The sequence below is a fragment of the Otolemur garnettii genome, unplaced genomic scaffold (assembly GCF_000181295.1).
Source record: "Otolemur garnettii isolate 467f Iridium unplaced genomic scaffold, OtoGar3 scaffold00086, whole genome shotgun sequence".
Classification (NCBI taxonomy): Eukaryota; Metazoa; Chordata; class Mammalia; order Primates; family Galagidae; genus Otolemur; species Otolemur garnettii.
The window spans coordinates 803,946-824,033 of NW_003852481.1; the positions used below are offsets into that span (position 1 = coordinate 803,946).

The 20,088-nt window shown below is 39.2% G+C and overlaps 1 protein-coding gene across 1 annotated transcript in view; it reads left to right on the top strand.

Annotated features, from left to right (window-relative positions):
- Positions 1-20,088, top strand: part of DDX10 (DEAD-box helicase 10) — a 278,013-nt gene that overhangs the window by 28,766 nt on the left and 229,159 nt on the right. Inside the window, exons 8-9 of the mRNA XM_003794715.2 lie at positions 3,630-3,792; positions 9,063-9,147. Of these exons, the coding sequence (XP_003794763.1) occupies positions 3,630-3,792; positions 9,063-9,147 (248 nt within the window). The remainder of the gene's footprint in view (positions 1-3,629; positions 3,793-9,062; positions 9,148-20,088) is intronic.

Here is a 20,088-nt window from a genome sequence, read left to right on the forward strand (position 1 = left end):
TCTATCTTTCATAAGAAAGTGTGAGTAAATATAAGTTGGTTTCATAGAAGTACTGAGTACATTGGATACTTTTTCCTCCACTCTTGAGATACTTTACTCAGGACAATGTGCTCCAGGTCCCTCCATGTAAATATAAATGAGGTAAAGCCTCCTTCTTTTTTAAGGCTGCATAGTATTCCATGGTATACATATGCCACAATTTATTAATTCATTCATGAGTTGATGGGCACTTGGGCTTCTTCCGTGACTTGGCTATTACGAATTGAGCTGCAGTGAATAATCTGGGGCAGATATCTTTTTTGCAAAGTGATTTTTGGTCTTTTGAGGCCTGTATCAAGTTCTGAAATAGCATCAGCTATACAAAATCTTCCCAAAAAGAAAAGTCTGGGACCAGATGGCTTCACATCAGAATTCTACCAAACCTTTAAAGAGGAACTAGTACCCATATTACTTAACCTTTTCCAAAACATAGAAAAAGAAGGAATACTTCCCAACACATTCTATGAATCAAACATCACTCTGATCCCCAAACCAGGAGAAGACCCAACAAGAAAAGAAAATTATAGACCAATATCTGTAATGAATATTGGTGCAAAAATATTCAATAAGATCCTAGCAAAGAGCTCTTTTCCTCCTCTTCCTCCTTGTTCTTTCTACTCTCTCTTCTCTTCCCCACTCTCTCCTTATCTCTCTGCCCCCTTTTCTCCCCTCCTCTTTTCTCTCCTCCTCGGTGCTGCTCTGCAGCCTCCCTCCCCCCACCAATAAAGACCTTTTGTACAAGCAAAAAAAAAAAAGAAAAAGATCTTAGCAAAGAGAATCCAGCAACACATCAAATTGTATACCACAACAAAGTGGGTTTTGTCCCAGACTCTCAAGGATGGTTCAACATACATAAATCTATAAATATAATAAAATAAAAAAGATCGTATGATTATGTGATTATCTCAGTTGATGCAGAAAAAGCTTTTGATAATATCCAGCATCGTTTTATGATCAGAACACTTAAGAAAATAGGTATAGAAGGGACATTTCTTAAACTGATCTATAGCAAACTTATGGCCAATATTATATTGAATGGAGTAAAATTGAAAACATTTCCACTCAGATCAGGAACCAGGCAACGTTGCCTACTATCTCCACTGCTTTTTGTCATTGTAATGGAAGTCTTAGCCATTGCAATCAGGCAAGAGAAGGCAATCAAGGCTATCCATATTGGATCAGAAGAGATCAAACTTACACTCTTTGCAGATGATATGATTGTATATCTGGAAAACCCCAGGGACTCAACCACAAAACTCTTAGAAGTGATCAAGGAATACAGCAGCGTCTCAGGCTTACAAAATCAATACTCACAAATCAGGAGCATTCATATATACCAGCAATAGTCAAGCTGAAAAAACAGTCATGGACCCTATTCCCTTTACAGTAGTGCCAAAGAAAACGGAGTATCTGGGAGTGTACCTAGTAAAGGACGTGAAAGATCTCTGTAAAGAGAAACTCTGAGAAAAGAAATAGCTGAAGATGTCAACAAATGGAAAAACATACCAGGCTCATGGCTGGGAAGAATCAACATTGTTAAAATGTCCATACTACCCAAAGCAATCTATAGATTTAATGCAATCCCCATTAAAGCACCACTGTCCTACTTTAAAGATCTGGAAAAACTAGCATTCCCTCCCTCTTGAACAAGAATCTTCTTTAGACTCTGACTCCACACATTAACACCCCCACCCCCACCCCCAACGCTTCATTCTCTCTGCTTTAACACCCTGTGCTGGTTCTCTGCTTGACCACAGCAACTGGGAGTTCCTTGGAGCTCTGCTCAGCCCTTTTCCCATTTGTCTTTCTAGGTAACCTCATTAGTTTCATGGCTTAAATTCGTCCATATGCTAGCTGCCAAATACACATCTCAAGCCCTCAATTCTTTCCTGGGCTCTGGACTTGTGTATCCACGTGACTACTAGATATTTTCAATTGTGTGTCCAGAAGGCATTTCAGACTTAACATGGGAAAAGCAATTGAAGAGCTCTTATCCCTAGATGGGCTTCTTCCAACTCTTCCTCCTTTCAAAGGGCTGACTTCTCAATTCCTGTCCTTAACCTGTATTCAGTCTGGTCACTCACTGGCTGTCACTTCTCACCACCTGCTGTGCTGCAGTGTAGTTGGGACCAGGCTTAATTTTCCCTCCGCCTCCTAACTGGTCTCTCCATTCCCTTACTTTCTTTCCAGTAGTTTTTCCACAGTGTAGCCAGAGTAATATTTGGAAAGCAGAAGCTAGAATAAAGCACTAGCTTGATTAAAACCCGGCAGTGACTTTTTCTGTTTAAAGTCCATGCTTAGAACCTACATGGCTTTATTTCGCATGTCTACCCCAGCTAGTTTGTTAAACAGCAGGAATTCGAGGCCTGTCTTGATTCATGAGATGCAGATTGGGGCAAGTTTGAATGAACTCAGTATACACCTCCTGAATGTCCAACTTGCTTCTTCTGAGATCAACTTGCCTAAGATTGCATCTGTAGTCCTCTGGTTCTCCTTTCCCATCCCCTCTTTCATGGGGGATCTCACTTGAGATCTCTACAGAAGAAAGGCCTAAGTCCGTCCATCCCGAATCATCCTGGTGTGTTTCTCAGAATCAGAACCTCCTTGGCACTGGGACACTGGTGCTGAGAAAGTGAACGACTAATGACTGGGTAACAAGTCACTTCCCTTGGTTTTCCCTTCTCGTCAACAAAATGGAAGAGACACTTTAATAGGGTTAAGTGGTGGATCACCAAAAATCGTTTATCATACATCATGATTTTTGGCATGTTTGTAGGAGCTCTAAGGGTTAAACTTCCTTTGAGTCCGTTTTCTGTGTTTATGTGACGCGGGGAAAGAGATGCTGCAGTCCGTTTTGGTCTAGCAGCCCTCAGTGTCCAGTGGAGTGTGTAAGAGAAAACCAAAATGATCAGCCTCGTTTGGTCCCAGACATTTACAATAATTTTATGTCTAACCGTTTATGAAATCCTAACATTTTTTGGTTATGTACTACTAATTTTTGTAGTAATTGCTCAGTCTAAAAAGAAAGTTAAGTCAGTCTATGGCCATAGGAAATTAAAAGTATGTGTATCAGCTTCAATTTTTGTAGAAAATTGAGCTGTGAGAATGATGAGTAAGAAATTTTTAGGCCCCAAACGTACGAAGCAATTCTGTGAGGTCAGAAAATAGGAATGCGAATTAGAGGAAGGAGGTAGAGTCTTTCTGTCAAAATGTTTGCTTCACACTTTGTACGTGGTTGGTAGTGGGTATCAAATTGCTGTGCTATTTAGAATTCATTGGATAAGTTTGTGAGAGATAAGTGTTTATATTAGATCATCAGTATTTACCAGAAACTACCTTCTTTGCATCTATTCAAATTTGGAAAGACTTTGGGTATCAATGTAAAAATGTTAGAAGAGTATTTGAAATAAAGCTAAGGAAATACGTGAACAAAAATATCAGACTACATTACATTTCCCTTTCTCTGCTCCATGTTTGGAGATTTTTGTATTTGGTAAAATTTGTTTGCCTCGTACATTTTTACTGTTCATCTTACAAACTTCACTGCTGCCATCTGGAAGTACCCAACTCGCTCTTCTGTTAACAACCAGGTTCAGTATCTCTACCGCGTGTTCTGCCGGCTGCGTCCTGGAGTTTCCATCCTCGCCCTCCACGGTCGGCAGCAGCAGATGAGAAGGATGGAGGTCTACAACGAGTTTGTCCGGAAGAGAGCCGCAGTGCTGTTTGCAACCGACATCGCCGCCAGGGGGCTGGGTAAGAGAGTTCCTACCCTGAGATTTCTGTGATTGCAAGAAACATGGTTTGTTACAGGGTGTGTTTGGGGAAATCTGATAGGCTCAAATAATTGGCCTTTTCTTACTTTGTAAGAGAAAAATAAGTAAATTGGTAGCAGTTAACTTAGTTAAGGATGTGTTGGTGAAAATTTCTATATTTGCATTTTTTGTGCTTTTACCATTGTTTTGTAATAATTACACCATAGAATCCTGAGCAGCCTCAAAATCAAAAGGAGGATTAAAAGTTAGGTGATAAGAAAGCAATCCCTGTTTCTTTGAAAATTGGAAAGTTGTTCATAGATATCAAACTCATTTAACAAGTCAGTGAAGTCCATCTTTTCACCAACCATTCTAATTTTTATCTTAAAATCACTACATTTAATGTATTTAGAGTTTCAAAAAACCATTGTGTTGATAGATAACTGAGGCTTTGTGAGTATGGGATGGGGATGAGAGTAATTAGAGGAGAAAACTAGTTTGGAGATAAGAACAAAGGACGAGAATTTAAATCTTCACTTTATGGCAAGTTTTACAAACGCAAAGAGTGTTGTCTACCCTTGTATACACTTTACCCACCTTTAGTCTTTTTCATAATCCCTTCTCCTATCTCTTTTGGAGTATTTTTTTTTTTTTCTCTCTCTCTTGCAATATTGTAAAGGTTATCTCAGATGACATACCATTTCATCCATGCATGCCTGGAGATAGTAGCCAGGAAGGCGTATTTTCTTTTTCTTTCTTTCTTTTTTGAGACAGAGTCTCACTATGTAGCCCTCAGTAGGCTGCTGCGTCTCAGCTCATAGCAACCTCAAACTCTTGGGCTTAAGCGATTCCCTTGCCTCAGCCCCCCCAAGTAGCTGGGACTACAGACTTCCGCCACAAAGCCCAGCTATTTTTTTGTTGTAGTTGTCATTGTTGTTTAGCAGGCCCAAGCCAGGTTTGAGCCTGCCAGTCCTGGTGTACGTGGCTGGTGCCCTAACCACTGAGCACGGGTGCCGAGCCAAGAGTGCGCTCTTTCAAAGTTCTCTAGGCTGTTCATTCTTCACCTTCATCACATTTGACTATCGAGTTTTTGAAACATTTCGGTTGTACTTGTATCTGTTTATATCTCAATATGATTTTGAACCAGCAATTCACTCATTTTAAAGGCCAGATTCCTTTCTTGAAAAATTAGAAGATGATTTAAAAACATTACATATATCACAATTAGATTTTAATGTTTTGTCATCTTCTTTTAATATTATTAAATATTAATTGATAAAGTCCTCTGTATTCTTTTCCTGTCCCATCTTACTCCCCTTTCTCCTCAAAGTTACTGTCATATTCGTTGATGGTTACATCTAGTCCAAAAAATCTGTGATAGAATTCAGCAGGTCCATGAACTTGTATGAGGAAAAAATCTCTTTTAACTGAAATTCAGTACTCTGAATGTAAGTAGCAAACCAACACAGTTTTAGTAGTACTGTGACTTTGTCATCAGTTGAAATCATATTTTCATTTTACATTAGTTTTTACAGATATCTGGAAATACTGCTCAATCTTGGCACTATTTTGGTATTACAGTGGGTAATGTTTTTAATGTGTTAGTAAGAATATACATGACTATATTAGGAGTTCAATAAAAAGGCCTATTTCATTTTTCTCATAACCTATGTATTCTTAGAAGGGGTTCATAGCCTTTATGGCATAAAAAGTATTAAGAGCTTCTGTTTCAGTCTATTTCTAATGGAAATACTTAATGTACAGGTATTCATAAGCACTATATAGTATTAGATGTTTTAAAAGTTCATATAAACTATATCCTATCTACTAGACTATAACTTGATTTTGACATCTTTCCATGTTGACGTATAAAGATCCAGTATTTGCTTAGAAAGTCCCATAGTGTGAATCAATCCAGTAGTATATTCTTTTCTATAATACTAGACATTTAATTGCTAGTTTTTCCTATTACACAAATATGCAGGGAATACCCTGGAGCTCTCTTATATAAAAGTTTAAGAACTTTAGAATACACTATTCTGGGCGGTGCCTGTGGCTCAGTAAGTAGGACTCTGGCCCTATATACCAAGGGTGGAGGCTTCGAACCCAGCCCTGGGCAAACCGCAATAAAAAAATAGCTAGACATTGTGGCTGGTGCCTATAGTCCCAGCTACTTGGGAGGCTGAGGCAAGAGAATTGCCTAAGCCCAGGAGCGGGAGGTTACTGTGACCTGTGATGCTATGGCACTCTACCAAGAGCCACAAAGTGAGACTCTGTCTCTAAAAAACAAAACAAAACAAAACAAAAAACTATTCTTTTTGACTTTACAAATTTTATTTTATTATTTATTTATTTATAATATAAGAGGAAGGGCTTTATTTACTGGCGGGAGCTTATGGCATAGAAGAATTCCAAATGGCCGTGCTCCCTGACTGGCTTGGTCTTTCCCTTTTTATTGGCAGTCAAAAAGTTCCATCCCATACGTACATTGGCCAGTTTGAATCAAACGGGTATCCATTTTATTTTTTAATAAATAATACATGCATATGGGCAAAAATAGCAGACATACCAGACCTTGCTCTTCCCTTCTCTCCTTCTAGAAGTAAATACTTCTCCTTTTTTCTGGTATTTTGATTCATATTCCTGAGTAATCATATGTTATCATTTTTTAATCTGTCAAGTTTAGAAATTATCCTGATTATTCCTTTTATAACCTCTCCAACAATCGTCTATCTCTCTTCTGTTACCTCTGTCTTTCCTTTTTTCATGACTTTTGGTTAAATATTTCATGTTTACGTTGTTTTAATTATAGTTGTTTGTTTCAGGAAAGAAATAGTGTACTAAGGGTGTTACCTGTCTTGTACTTTTGTGTTTTTGAGTCACTAATTGAGTTGATTGCTATACAATGTGCTTAGTTTTCTGTGTTCCCAGTTCTAAATTCTCAATACAGTAGGTATTCTGTGCCTAGTTCTGTAACAGTTCACAGTTCGCTTTCTTTTTCCTTCGGGCCCTCCCTCTGTGGCCTCTGTCTCTGCTCTAACTGAGACTGGTTGCTCTGTAGGCCTGATGCTCACTTCTCCTCCTGGGACTTTTCTTTTCAGATTATCTGTCATGGTTTTCTTGGCTTACTACTTACTAGTTTTTAAGAAATAAAGCTTATTCCCCTATAGCTTTTTAAGGGAATCTGGAGAGTGAAGGGAATCCTTGCATGTCTGATAATGGCCCATCTGAGTGATAACTGGCTGGGCAGTAGAATTCCCAGGTAAAATTTTCTTAGAAGCTCGCAGGCATTTTCTCTTGCCTCCTAGTAGCCAGTATTTTGTGGAGGTCTGCCTTTCTGATTCTTTGTTAACCCCCTTTTCTTTTTCTGGATATTCCTAGGATTTTCTTTTTATCCAGTGCTCTGACATTTTATGATACACACTTGAGTTTGAGGTCCTTTAGATCCAGACTTGTGCTGTTCATGCCATTTTCTGTGATGACTAAACATTCCATGTCTGCAACTGTTGTACAATTAGTGTGGTTCCATGTGGCCGTTGAACCCTCAAAATGGGGCTAGTGGAACTAAGGAAAGGATGAGTCCTTATTTAATTTTGATTAAACTTGAATAGTTACCATATTGAACCCCATAGAGTAGATACTCAAGTCTCTCAGTTGCAGAAATTTACCTATGAATTGCTTCTTGGTGTTTGGTTAAATATGCCATATTTACATTATTTTGACTATGATTACATAGTCACAGTTCTTTCTTAAACTTTTTTTTGTGATTTTCTTGCAGTAAATAACAGTATTGTCATAAAATCTCTCCCTTCCCTCTAGTTCCTCCCCTCATTCACTCTTTCTGGAAGAGCCTGTGACCTTGATCTTCTCATTTTTCCGTCTTTCTCCTGTTGCCTCTTTGCCCTTGTCTTGTTCTTTCTGGAGGATTTCTTTTGCTTTATAGTTAAACTTTTCTATTAAAATTTTAACTTTCAACTCTTAAGAACACTTTCTTTCCAGCTTTTGCTTCAAAGGTATTGGTCTTGTTTTCTCTTTTCCACATTTTTTTCTGTTTTTCAGCTGTCTTTCATATTTAAATCTTCTAATTGTCTACGTTTAGAGGTCTTCTTATAGCAGTGACGGCACTAAAAATCTATTTAAAGTGGTTTGCATATAGAAGAGGCATAATTATTGACTAATAGCCATCATTGTGAGGGGATTTGGGCAGAGCCAGTCGTTTTGTGGAAAACTCAAACTGTAGCGATCTCGCCTTCAGTATTTTGTCTCTCCAGAGAAGAAAATCTCACTCTCATGAGAATGAAGCTTTGCCAGGTAGTGTAGAGACTGACTTCCTCCGTGCTCCTGTTTTCAGTCTGCTGCTGGTGTCCTGGGCCCTGATGCCTTTCTCCAGAATAAGATTCTTGGTTTTCTTCCTGAGACACAACTGCATGGGGTGAGGCAGAGACTAGATTCTTTCAGCCCATCTGTCTGTAACCTTGTAACCTGCCCCTGCTGGGTGAGGTACTTGGTTATTTCAAGTCCCAAGAGGGAATTGTACTGAATATCTCTCTTCTGTTTTCCTTGGCTCTTCTTCCTCATACGAAAATTCAACCCCTTTGAATACATTGCATGACTTAGTGACAGTTGTGATACTTATAACATTATCTTCCAATATCTTAAAAAAAAATTTCTTTTTGTGCTTAATTCTTTTCTCTGACAGAAATCGATGCAATATCCTTGCTGCAAAATCTATAAATGACCAAAGGTAGTTCTGTTAAGGAGCTGAGAGGATTTTCTGGAAATGAAAACTGCTATAGGCAGAAAATATATGTGGAATAATTCTAAGAAGTAGGAGAGGGACAAAGAAAATCACTTATTAGCATGAAGGTGGAAATAGCAAGAAAATTAAACCTCCAATTAAATTTAGAAACTGGTCATACAGTTCAGTAGGGCCCCATGAAAAGTAATTATTATTATTTTTAAATCCTCTCATGAAAAGTAGTTCTTTTGATTTCTTACATATCCGGGCATTTCATTGTTTGACACAAAGCAATCTGTCTCTTCGTGTCAGATACAAAGTAATCTTCACATTCAGTCATTAATTTTAGTTCACTTTATCAAATGTTTATCTCTTGGTTCATGCAATTAACTTTATTTTTAATAGAGTTCACAGATGGTATCTATCAGTTTGATATGATAGAAAGTCCTAGCGGGCAATATGAATAAAAATAGTGTAGCAGGGCAGATCTTGAACCGATTTCCTAACTGGCATTGATTATTCTCTCTGCATAGATTTCCCAGCTGTGAATTGGGTTCTTCAGTTTGATTGTCCGGAGGATGCCAACACATACATTCACAGAGCAGGCAGGACTGCCAGGTAGGTGCACTGGCCCATTCCTTTGCTTTTGATGCTATCTAAATAACAAAGCGTGCTTCCTTAACTGTAGATGAAGAATTGGAGGAATTCAGGTACATGAATGCTGTTTTGGCATTTTGTGGTGGGGGTTGATAGCAGTTTGACAGCTATTATAAATCATGGCTGAGACTTGATTAGTGCTGAGAAAATCCATGACAATCTTATTTTAGTTTCTTGTTTTAACTTTCCTTTACTAAACTTTTCATCAAAATTGTTCACTGAATATCATCTCATTGCATCTTATTGACCTCTCAGGTGTAAGACTACAGCAGTTATCTGTTATCCTCAGGGAATACTTTCTGAGGCCCCCAGTGGATGCCTAAATCCTCAGGTGGTACTGAGCTCTATACTACATGGTTTCTTGTGTTTTGTTTGTTTTTTAAATTTGATAACTGAGAGGGTGCATGGGTATATCTATAGCAGGCATCCTCTAACTATGGCCCGCAGACCATATGCAGCCCGCAGAGGACATTTATCCGGCCCGCCCGGTATGTTTGCCACAGCTGCCTGTCCTGCTTAGCAGCTGACTCGTCCCGGGGCCCGCAGTCCGGCCCTCCAACGGTTTGAGGGACAGTGAACTGGCCCTCTGTTTAAAAGTTTGAGGACCCCTGATTTACAGTGTGTATACCCGGGGTAAAGGGATGATCCATGCAGGACAGAGTGGGGCAACATGAGGCTTCATCATGCTACTCGGAGCACATGCAGTTGAAACTTAATGAATTGTTTACTGTTGGACTTTTCTGTTCTGTATTTTCAGACCTTGGTTGACGATGGGTGACTAAAAAACTACTGAAAGTGAAATAGCAGATGAGGGGGGCTATGATTTTATTCAGTCTCTATCTTCAGATGAGGAAACTGATGAGCAGTTAAAGACTTGTCTCAAGATCTACAGAGGCAGGATTTGAACCAGGCAGTGAGACTCTCCTAGACTAGATCCTGTGCTCTTTCTGGGCACAGGCTGTGTAAGAAGAGGCCAGGTACTTAGGAGTCACAGATTTCTTTGTCCTTTCTTCCTAGTGCAGGAATTAGAGGCAGTGCTGGAGGGCACTTCCTATGTCTCCTTCTGTCCGAACTGCCCTCCCTCCCAGTAGAAGCACCCCATATTTGCGTAAGAGCTGTGAGGGCGCTGTGTAGAAAAGAACCCAGTACAGCCAGACATCTGGGACTGAATGGCTGGCATAGAAGTCATGTGAATGAATGGACAAGGATCACATGACATGCCCTTGCTGTTTTGAGGTAGCAGTGAAACTGGGAGATGGATGTTGTCAGTAGAGTTGTAAATGGTTAACACTTAACATCTTTCTGGGTAGTGTTTGGTAATATTTATCAAAAGCCTTAGAGTTCTTTCTTTTGCCTTAGTAATTCTGTATTCAAAAATGGATCTTAATTAAGAAAATAGAGATGAATAAGTTTTAGTAAAGATGTCTGTCTTACTGATATTTGTAATGGTTAAGAATTGGAAATAACTTCAATATTAATCCCGATAGTATTAGTGTTCCAAAAACAGATGGCCTACTTCTTCTCTTACATTTTCTTGTCCTGCCTTATCAAAACTGGGTGATTGGGTATTGTACAGATTTCAGAGTTTGTCAGGCTGACAGGAACTTGAGGCCCAAGTATAAAGACTGAGTTCCTGTCAGGGTTGCTTCTGTACCCGCCCTGGGCCCACTTGAGCAAGGGGCTCCAGGTGGAGAAGAGTCCTCTATCCCCGGCTAACCCCCTTCTTAGATTTCTGTATAGTTTTTCTGTGTGTAGTAACTTGTTTATTTCAGCTGAAGGGAAAGTTTTTCATGTCCTTCTATGACCTAACAAGAAGTAGAGCTCTTTTCTATTTTTTTAATTAATTTTCATGGTGATACTGGAATTTCACTTTTCAGTAGGTTCTCGGTCTCAGTGACTGAAGAATGAATCCGCGGACCACAGATCAGTGGTAAGACGGGATTTATTTACAGAAAAGAATACAGAAGCGCCAGAGCTCCTGGCAGAGAGAAAACCCAAGTCGGGAGAGAGAAATCTCTGTCTGTCTCTCTGACTCTCTGCTCTTTGTTTAGGGATATATATGTAGTTGCATGGGGCCCAAGGTAGTTAAATTTAGTGGGGCTTGGTAGTTACATTTAGGGTGTCTGGGACATTGTGTCTGGGACTTGTCTGGCCCTTGGTAGTTACATTTAGTAGGGCTTGGTAGTTACATAAGTCCTGTCTGGGTCACAAATGAATGGCTATAATCCCTTTCATTCCCAGGCCTAGAAAATGGGGTCCCCCTGCCCACCCTCTAGCCCACTGGTTCCACTGCTTGCTGCCACCAACATTGTCAAGGTGGAGGCAGCCCAAGCTGGCTGGGATGCCACTTGTCCTGTATCAATAGGATAAGTTTGACTATTTAGGGTTTTTTTTTTTTTTTAATTCATATTCGCCCTGTGGTGTACCTTTAAGCATGGTTTATAATCCAAGTGCACTCAACTTAAATGTGTTGCTTTTGGCCAGCATAAAATAAGGGAGAGATTGGACAGTAGTGAAAGATTTTCTTTTTTTCTCTTCTTCCTTTAGTGATTCTCTTGCCCTTTGCCTCCCGAGTAGCTGGGATGGGACTACAGGTGCTTGTCACAATGCCTGGCTCTTTTTGGGTAGAGATGGGGGTGTCTCTCTGGCTCACTCTGGCTCAGAATGGTCTTGAACCTCTGAGCTCAGGCAGTCCACCTGCCTGGGCCTCCCACAGTGCTAGGATTATAGGCGTGAGCCACCATGCCCAGCTGTGAAAGACTATTTTTAAAATAGGATTTATGTACTAAAAGATTCAAAAGTAAGTCTTTCGATTGCAATTAATGACATATATTTGATTAAGCAGGAGTTAGGGCTAGATTTTGTATATTGTCATTGTGCAGTCAAATTTGTCTTTAGAATTTTTTCTTGGATCTAAGTAAAATGGGAGACGGGCAGAGTAGATTCTGTTTTCTTTTCCGTACTATAAGAAGGTACTTGGTGCCTCAGTGGTATTTGATGTTCCAAGTATTCATACTAAGATATTCTGAGAAGTCATTGGTGATGATTGGTGGAATGACTCACTGTGTAACTATCCTCAGTAAATGTGTGGTGTGTATAAATTTGTCTGCCCAAATACACATTTGCATTCTGTGGTTCTGTGTGCCTCTGGTTAGGTAAGATTAGATGTGGCATCTCACAAATGCATTGGGCCAGAGGCTTGGGTGCTTTTTTTGTTTTTTTGCTTTATCTTATTTGACATTATCTTATTTCATGTTTTCCTATACATTATGTTGTTGTGTATTACATGTTTCTTCATATAGACGAGGTAGACTGATTCCTTCATGGAATACATTTAGCAGTAAAATTATTCTCCCTATTTGAAGATTATTAGACATTTTCACATGTCAGAAAAAGGTCCTAGAAGGGGAATTATTTGGGAGTTCTTGATTCCTGGAGAAATTGTTGAACGTCTTCTGTTGTTGAACATGCTCTGGTGAGCATTAAATTGGATCTTCATGACCATGGAGATGAAGAGTTAGAACATCACAGTGGTTGTGTCTAAAGAGAAAATACTAATTGGAAAAAATGTTTTTAATGTAATTTCTAATGTGGTTCATTAATTTTTAAAGTAGAAGCCTGTTTGACCCTTTGTAACCAATTAAAAATATTTTGAATGGACTCTTTTAGATGTATAGTCAGTGGAAAGGTTTAGCATATGTAATGCCTATTTTTTCTCTGGCAGTTTAAAAGTTCCCATTAATGGGCTTAAGATAATTACAAAGTTTTGTGGGCCATGAGGCTGAATAATTGAAATGAATAAAGGCTAAATTAAAATTTGAAACTAATTAAAATCCTGTGTATTCGGCTGTAATTAAAACCAGGTTGCAAGATAGTGTTTGGATTTGGAATTGAATTATAATATATGGCTATAGAAAAATAAATTAATTTGCAAAGTAACTAAGGTTTGGGGAATCTTTTTTTATTCCTTCCTGTATTTTAGCTAAATAGAAGCAAAGCGTGATTCGGGAACTTGTTGCCTTGAAGGACTTAATTCTGTCTTAATTTAGTTACCTGTCTAAAATTATTTTGCTCTATAGGAATTGAAAAATTTCTCTCTATCCCTTAACCATCCACATGGTTCACAAAAGAAAATGCTCTCCTTTAGGGACAGGTGAGGAAAGGGACGTGAATAGTTTTTATAAAGCTGTATCCTGTGACACATTCTACCACTTAAAAGCAGTTCTCTGCAGGGCTTATAGTTTCTTGGTATACATAAAACCAGGCTCTTCTGTTTCTTTAAAAAATGTTTAATTGGTACCGGAGAATATATTTTAGCAATATAACGTGGAAACAAACACATGTACACAGAATGCTTTCTTCCCATCAGCACACATGTCCAGAAATTAAGTAAAAGCAGTAAATTAAACAGGACACTGGTAACCACAGAGGGAGAGCTAACAGCATACTTTGGGAAGAGAGGAAAGAAGGTTACAGATACTACCTAGACGTTGGTGAAATTTTTAAAAAATAGGTGGCTCTAAAGGTCGTGAGTTATCTCGATTATTGTTCACCATCAGAGCGCCTTGTTCAACACTCTTTCTCTACTTCTCTCTACTGTACTTGAGTGGTCTTAAAGGAATAGTAAGTAACAGTAACTCTTCTGGCTGGTATAGGAGTAAACTTTCTATAGGGAATCTGTCAAGGTAACATGTCAGTGTAGGGGAAGGAATAGACAAGCACAGAGGAGAAGATGGCAAGGGAAGTCAGAACAGAAAAAATGGAGAAGTGGAACTCCTCACTGGCGGGAAGTTACTGTTTATCATGATGCAGATCTTGAATTTTTCTGTTAAATCTTTTCTCTTTGCATAGTGTAAATAAATGTCCAATTGAAAATAGGAAAGATTTAGGAATGGAAAATAGATATCCAGTTCTCCTACTCTTTTAAATGCTTTTAAAAGGGGAGAGTGTGTGTAGAAGACAGAAGTTTACTTCATAAACTATTTTCTTCTTAAGGGTAGTGGGAGGGAGGTAAGATAATTTGAGCAGCACTCCAGTTGAAGCTTATTTGCTTGGCTGCATTTTGTGGCTCTCAGAAGTTTTATGGGTAGTTTAGGAAGCAGGATGTGATTCCACTAGGGGACAGCAGAGGCCAAACCTTGGCATTGCACACTCCACAGCAGCAGTTTAGATCTTAACAAGTAGGAAGATAGAAAGGAGCTAAAATTTCTCATAAGTTGTGGTTGGTTTGTGGGAAGAGACTGGTACTCTATGGAATAGATGAGAATTTTTTTTATAGTGTCTTTATTGGTTTGTGAATTGAAATAATAAAAGTAAAAAGACAATTTCCGTGAGCATTAACTTACTGAAGCTTTCTGTATGTACCTTAGATACAAGATGGGAACAGTCTTTGGCAGTGAAAATTCTTATTTCTCTCATACCTTTGGCTTAGATTTGTGAAGGGCTATCTGCAGTCTTTTCATCCTAGATAGAGAGGCTGATCCTTACGTGGCCCTTTGCCATTGTCTTTCTGTATCTAGGATTTAAAGGTAGAATAAAAGGTCACAGCAGAATTTTTTATTTTGCATCTGGCATCTTGGAGCAGTGAGGAGCTCGGGTAGAATAACAGCCAGTATAGCTCCCGAGGTGGACGAGGGAGCTGGTATTTTTTCACTTAACCATTTCTCGTGTAACACCCCCTTGCCCTTGTTCTCCTTCTAAATCCTGTCACTCCTCTGGCTTCCCGTGTACTCAGTGACCTCCTGGGCCTGTACTGTCCTCCCCCCATTTTCTGAGCCCCCTGTGCTCCGGCTGGTCTTGCTTTTTCTCTGCACTTGCTCACGCTCTGGCCTGGTCTGGTGCCGGCTCTCTCCTGGTGGACTGTGTTTTCTTCTGGTCTCCGTGTGCTGTCTGCCTCACCCTCCCAGCCACTCCACGTTCTGCGTTCTCTTTTTCCATTTAGCAGTTATCACCTTCAGATACACTAGAGCATTTCTTAGTATGTTATTTTTGTTCCTTTCTTCTTATTAGATTGAAGGTCCATCAATGATATTTAAGTGCTTAGAACAGTTCCTGGCATATAGTAGACATTTGAGATAATGAACCAGACTCATGAATCAGATCATACCTAATATGTTTATTATCTATTGAATAACAAATTACTCCACGGCTTAGTGGCTAAAGCAATAAACATTTATCTTACAGTTTTTGTGGCTCAGCTGGGCTCTCTGGCTCTTAGGCGTTCCAAGGCTGCATTGAGGGTATCTGGTACTTTAAGGCCTGACTGGGCGTGGATCATTCTAAGCACATTCAGGTGGTTGTTGCAGATTCATTTCTTCCCTGGCTTTTGGTCACGGGCATTCCTCAGTTCCTCTTCATGTGTTCTCCTTCACAGGGAAGCTCATAACGTAGTAACTGACCTCATCAGGGTAAATGAGAAGGCAGGGAGAGAAAGGTGGGAGTACTGAGACGAAGTCCCGTGCCGTCTTACCTGTTAGGTCTTAGTAGTTGCACTTTAGCCACGTTCATCATTGAGGGGAGCCACACAAGGGTGTGAAGACCAAGAGGTACCGATGATTGGTAGGCATTTTAGAAGTTGCCTATCAAACCCAGTAACAAACTCTCCTACTAATCTCAAGGCTAAGACCATATATGGTAAATGGGAAGCAGGAAGAGGTCAGGGACGTCCATTACACCTCCCCGGGTCTGGTCTGGTCTTTCCTTTTCTCTCTTACTAATTTATTTCTTGAGGCAGAATCTCACTCTGTTGCCTTGGGTAGGATGCTTGCTTGAGTCTCGTGGGCTCAAGTGATCATCTTGCCTCAGCCTCTCGAGTAGCTGAGACCACAGGCTCCAGCCACAACACCTGGCTATTTTTAGAGATGGGGTCTTGCTCTTGCTCAGGCAGGTTTTGAATTCCTGAGGTTAGGTGGTCTACGTGCCTTGCTCTCCCAAAGTATATTATAGGCATGAGCCACTGCTCCTGGTACCCAGGTCTTGTCTTGCCACATTATTGTGTGCTGTGGCCCAGATTAACATGGAAGACTCCAAGTAATGCCCAGCACATCCCTTACACAGATAGGCCACTTGGATACTCAGTTACAAAGCTCCCCAGAGAGACTTACCCCGTGAGCCCATACCTTGAACAGCTGTGGTAGGTGTTATCAAAAACCTCCCAACAGTGAGACTCTAAGGCTAGCAAATACCATGTTTGGTTTTCAGGAAGTCTGTTATTGGTATGTTTACAAGGAGATTTGATCATGCCACTCCCCCACCCCCCACCCCCCAGGAATGGAGGGGAAGGAATCTTCCTCTCTACTCCTGTATTACACAGAATGGATTGTGACTCAGTAACTTCCCAAAACTCAATAAATGTGTAAATAGATGAATAAATTCATTTAGCCCATAGAACAACTTTATGAAAGAGGTTCTCTTATTAGGAAATGTTCTTGAAGACTTTGAGGTAAAATTTGTCTAATAACACTCAGTAATACCAGGCCTGGGGTTTATACTCGGGTCTTTCAGACTGCAACTCATTTTGTCAGTGTGCTCAAATCTAGCTGTTTACATTTAGTGGCTTTCTGTAGCTGTTCCCATGCAGGATTTCTAGAGTTCACGACAGCCATACTTGGAAGAAGGAAGGATTCTCTAGACCTGCCGTTTATGTTTCTGAATATAAACTACAGTAGAGGCTCCATAGTTGGCCACTTCCCTGCATTTAAAGGCCACTTCCTTAAGTCGACTTAATTTTTATAGACCAGACATGCACCTCTTGTTCATATCAGTGAAATAGGCCTTGTTCCTTATGTGGACTACCTCTGTATGTTGACCAGTTTGTGAAAGGTCCTTGGTGGTCAGCTGAGAGATTCTGCTTTCTACTGTTGATATGTTTTTGCCCTTTGGACAGTGACACATAATTGTTCAGTCACTGTCTTTAAAAGTCTAAACTTAGGTTTCTGAGTTTGACTTTGTCGCCTAATGGCTGTATATCCTTGAACCAGTTTTTAATTTCTATAAGCCTGTTTCTTCTGCAGTAAAATGGGATTGTATAACTCTGTTTCCTGAAAGTATGATATAATTTTAGTGTCATTATTGTTCTTACTTGAGTTTTGTTTTCTTATATATTAAAATATAGACTTAAGAACATTGTTTTTTGGAGGCAGAGTTGATAAGTTTAATGATTTCTACCCCTTCTTTCTGTGAACTCCATAAATCCTTTTTCCTTAATCAGTTTGCTGGAAGCCTTCTATGTAATATGTATTAGCCAGCTTGGTTTCTGTCTGATTATTTTAGGGTGAACTTCATCTGTCACAGTTAAGCCTGTCATGGTATACCTGTTTGTTACTTGAGATGACTTTCTTTTTCCCAGAATATTTCTAAATCTGTCCTTTTTCTTTTTTCAAATTCATTGTAGTATTTACAGGTTTTATAAGTCAGATGCTTTTTTTCTTGAAATAAGCTGTCTTTTGTTCCATGTTGTGCAGGAAGAATGGAACAGTTGGGCTCAGATTCCTTACGGCTGTCTTTCTGCATCTTTATGACAGACTTCACCATTCTCCCACGGTGACACGAAATTTTGGGATAAGGCTGAAATATAGAGAGAATAGAAAAAAGACTATGCTGTGGCAGGGTGTAACCAACAGGACTTTCCTTCTCCACCTCTTGATAATACTTCTATTGTGAACAATACCTGATATATCAGTAGAGTTGTAGAATTTTGAATCCTAAAGGGACCTAGACCATTTTTCAGTTATATAATGTATAACGTATAAATAAGTGAATGCTCTATAAAGAGTGTCTTAGACAAAGTTATACAGTGGGACTAAAAGCCAGTTCTTTGGACTCCAGCAATACGATGTTTTATCTGCTGATGAACTTCTAGTAGTCATTTGTGGTCACTGACCCAAGTGTTTATTGCACAAATGTTAGGGACACATGGTGCGTGTATCTGTCCTCAAATTTAATTGTCAAGGGGCGGTGGCTGTGGCTCAGTGAATAGAGCGCTGGCCCCATATACCAAGGGTGGCCAAACTGCAACAAAAAATAGCTGGGCGTTGTGGTGGCACCACTAGTTCCAGCTATTCGGGAGACTGAGGCAGGAGAATTGACTAAGCCCAAGAGCTGGAGGTTGCTGTGAGCTGTGACGCGATGGCACTCTACTGAGGGTGATAAAGTGAGACTGTCTCTTAAAAAAAATTGTCAAAATAGGGAGGTATACTAACATTTGGTAGTACTAGTTATGTGTGTTAGATGAGGTAAGAGTGATACAGAAGATGAAAGTCTTATTTAAAAACATATAGAAGTTTATTTTTAACTTATTTTTATTAACTTGTATTTTATTATAACAATGCTTAGTCACTATACAGATTCTAGACAATAATAGCAAAACAACAAAAATCTACAACCCAGAAAATTTTCTTTTATGTATGTCTGTATATTCTTCTTAATTACAAAAATAAAATGACAAATTATTGCCAGAGTGGAAGCTCCCCAGTCTCCCTTTGGCCTTAGTTTAAGGGTTATTTCAATGGAAGAATTACCATGTACTTTAAGACCAGAAATACTAGTGAGCTGTAGGACATGGAGCTGAGCTTCCTGATGCAGGATAGAAGGTCATGACCAGTCTTTTGAGGATATTTGTTTTTGGAGGGAATCTGGGTATAACTGAAAAAGCAGTGGACAGGAAGTTTAAAGTCTGACAATGTAGTGACCAGCTGATTATAGGATGACTTCTGGGCCTCTCGGAAATCTTATTTTGTATTTGCCACCTCTACTGGTTTGCTTGCTTGTAAGATTGGCAAATTAATGTAAATAAAACTCTTGATAAACTTGGCTGCATAAATGCAGTACAGAATTAGTTCTTGCAGGGAAAATGACATTTTGTTTCAGATGGAGGGCTTTTTCTGTGGAACCTAGAACATTTCTTGAAACCTGTCCTGGTGACCGTAGTTAATGTATTACATTCCTAAAAATTGCTGACAGTGGTTGTTAAATGTTCTTACCATGAAAATAACTACATGAGGTAATACCTATTTTAATTAGCTAAATTTAACCATTCCATGATATAGATATATTTCAGAACAGCATTTGTATATGATAAATAGTACAATTTAATCTTTCAATTTAAAGTAAATTTTGAAAACAAATCTGTCTATAGTTTTAAAATAGATGTTTTAAAGAACATTTATTTCTTATATATTTCTTCTATATTGGTTTTAAAGACTAAAAGCTAGCTCATAGGTAAATATTTATTCTTTAAAAAAAAGTAAAACATGTTTATACTTTCTTTTAAAAAGTGCCTTTAATAAAAGCTTACTGCAAAGTTTTGGGTATTAGTTGATGGGAGACAGTTTGTGCTTTCTGTGTTTAGGGAAAACTTGTATATATCAAACAGGTTGAAAAGGCCCATGGTCCTTTTTAGTAGCTGCTTGCCTTGTAGGATTTGATTTTGGTTTTCCATTTTCCTTTGGGAATCTTTTTCTTATTCCACTCTTACAATTTTCTAAACTTTGCATATCTTTCTATATATTTTCTGTTAGTTTCTATAGTTTTAAGATTAAAGGTTTGGTCACGCCTCCTTTGTGACTTTAATCCTAACTTAACCTCCCAGGTTCTCCTTGGGAACGGATAGATGAGATAGATTGATGGGACTGTCCTTATTCTTTCTCACGAGTAGGTTAGAAGATCAGAGAACATTCAGTGGATACCTTCGTGGTCTCCCTGAGATTCTCTTATCCCCTTGCCCTAGTTCTTGCCCTTCATAGACTTGTAGGCCTGTTTATTTTATCTTGCTCTGCATTTGGATATAGAATGTGGAAAGGGTTGACTATCCCTCAACCCACTGTTCTCCTCAGCTGTTCCACACAGAATCATAGGCCTTTTTTTTACTTCTGAAGGTAATTTACTTCCTCTCAAGAGCCTGGC